We start from the raw sequence: 1,229 nt of genomic DNA, 5'->3' as shown, positions 1-1,229 counted from the left end.
ACCCCACTTGTAATACCCCGAACTTCTCTCAAAGAATCATACAGTTGTTCTTCTTCTTGCTCTTCACCGGCGCCGGAGCCAAAACGCTCCTGATCGCCTCATCAAACACCCCCTTGAGCCCCTTCTGAGTCAACGCCGAGCACTCGAGGTACTTGTTGGCATGAATATCCCTGGCCATCTGGTTTCCCTGCGCATACGTGATGGGCTGCATCCTCCTATCGCGCAGCTTGGCGATGGTCTCCGGATCCTCGCGCAGATCCAGCTTGGTGCCCACGAGGATGGTGGGGATGTTGGGAGCGTGATGCGACACCTCGGGCCACCACTTGGTGCGGACGTTTTCGAACGAAGGTGGTGAGACGAGAGAGAAGCAGACGAGGAAGACGTCGGTTTGCGGGTAGGAGAGCGGTCTTAGACGGTCGTAGTCTTCTTGTCCCGCGGTATCCCATAGACCGAGGGAGACAGGTTTGCCGTCGACCATGACGTTCGCCGAGTAGTTGTCGAAGACTGTAGGGATGTACTCGCCCTGCGGTGCGATAAGGGGTTGCAAGGATGCAGATGGTAAGTATGGAGATGGGAGGGAATGACGACGTTGTACGACGGCAAACTTACTGGGAAGGCATTGGTAGTATACGAGATGAGGAGACACGTCTTACCGACGGCACCGTCACCGACGACTACACACTTGATGGTCTGCATTCTTCCGATCTATTCTTCCGAGCAGGTAGAAGCCGCGGAATGTGTTTCTGTGGTAGCTTCGTAGAGAGACAAGGGTAGTCCGAATGTCTACTTTTTGACAGATCCGTGCGTCTGACAGGTGCGTAAAGGGATCAGCCTACTGATAATGAAGCCTTGTCTGAAACGCGCTGTGGACCAGGCGTGGCGGAAGGAACGGCGCGTGCGTAGTGCAGTGGTCGTGCAAAGATTCGCGTTCAAGAGCGTTGCGACCGACTGTACGGGGCTATATCCAAGAAAGGGACGATGGTCGATGCGGATCCTAAGAAAGCCAAAAGAGATAGGAAGACCTGGGGAACCTTTATGGACACGTGGGTGTGCACCGAGAGCCCGTAGCTGGCAGAGATTCGTCGGTGATCCAATCGAAGGCTGATCACTCTCGGAACAGCAACAAAAGCGCAAGCTGCTGCAACGCGGTGGTTCTGGTAGCGGGATAGGTTTGCGGTGGACGATGAGGACGAGAGAGGAAGGGGAGAGAGCAGATGGAAAAAAGTGAC

General features: G+C 55.0%; 1 protein-coding gene across 1 annotated transcript; it reads right to left on the bottom strand.

Moving 5' to 3' along the window:
* Positions 1–28: 28 nt before the first annotated feature.
* On the bottom strand, positions 29–696 carry PHSY_007152 (GTPase; the record flags this gene model as incomplete). The annotated part of the gene is made up of 2 exons (XM_012337747.1): positions 29–523; positions 610–696. 2 exons carry the CDS (start codon positions 694–696, stop codon positions 29–31), a joined length of 582 nt encoding a protein of 193 aa, XP_012193137.1.
* Between the last annotated feature and the right edge of the window lie 533 nt (positions 697–1,229).

This window comes from Pseudozyma hubeiensis (assembly GCF_000403515.1).
Source record: "Pseudozyma hubeiensis SY62 DNA, scaffold: PHS68, whole genome shotgun sequence".
NCBI lineage: Eukaryota > Fungi > Basidiomycota > Ustilaginomycetes > Ustilaginales > Ustilaginaceae > Pseudozyma > Pseudozyma hubeiensis.
The sequence above is the reverse complement of the archived record's forward strand: the minus strand, read 5'-3'. Positions and strand labels throughout refer to the sequence as shown.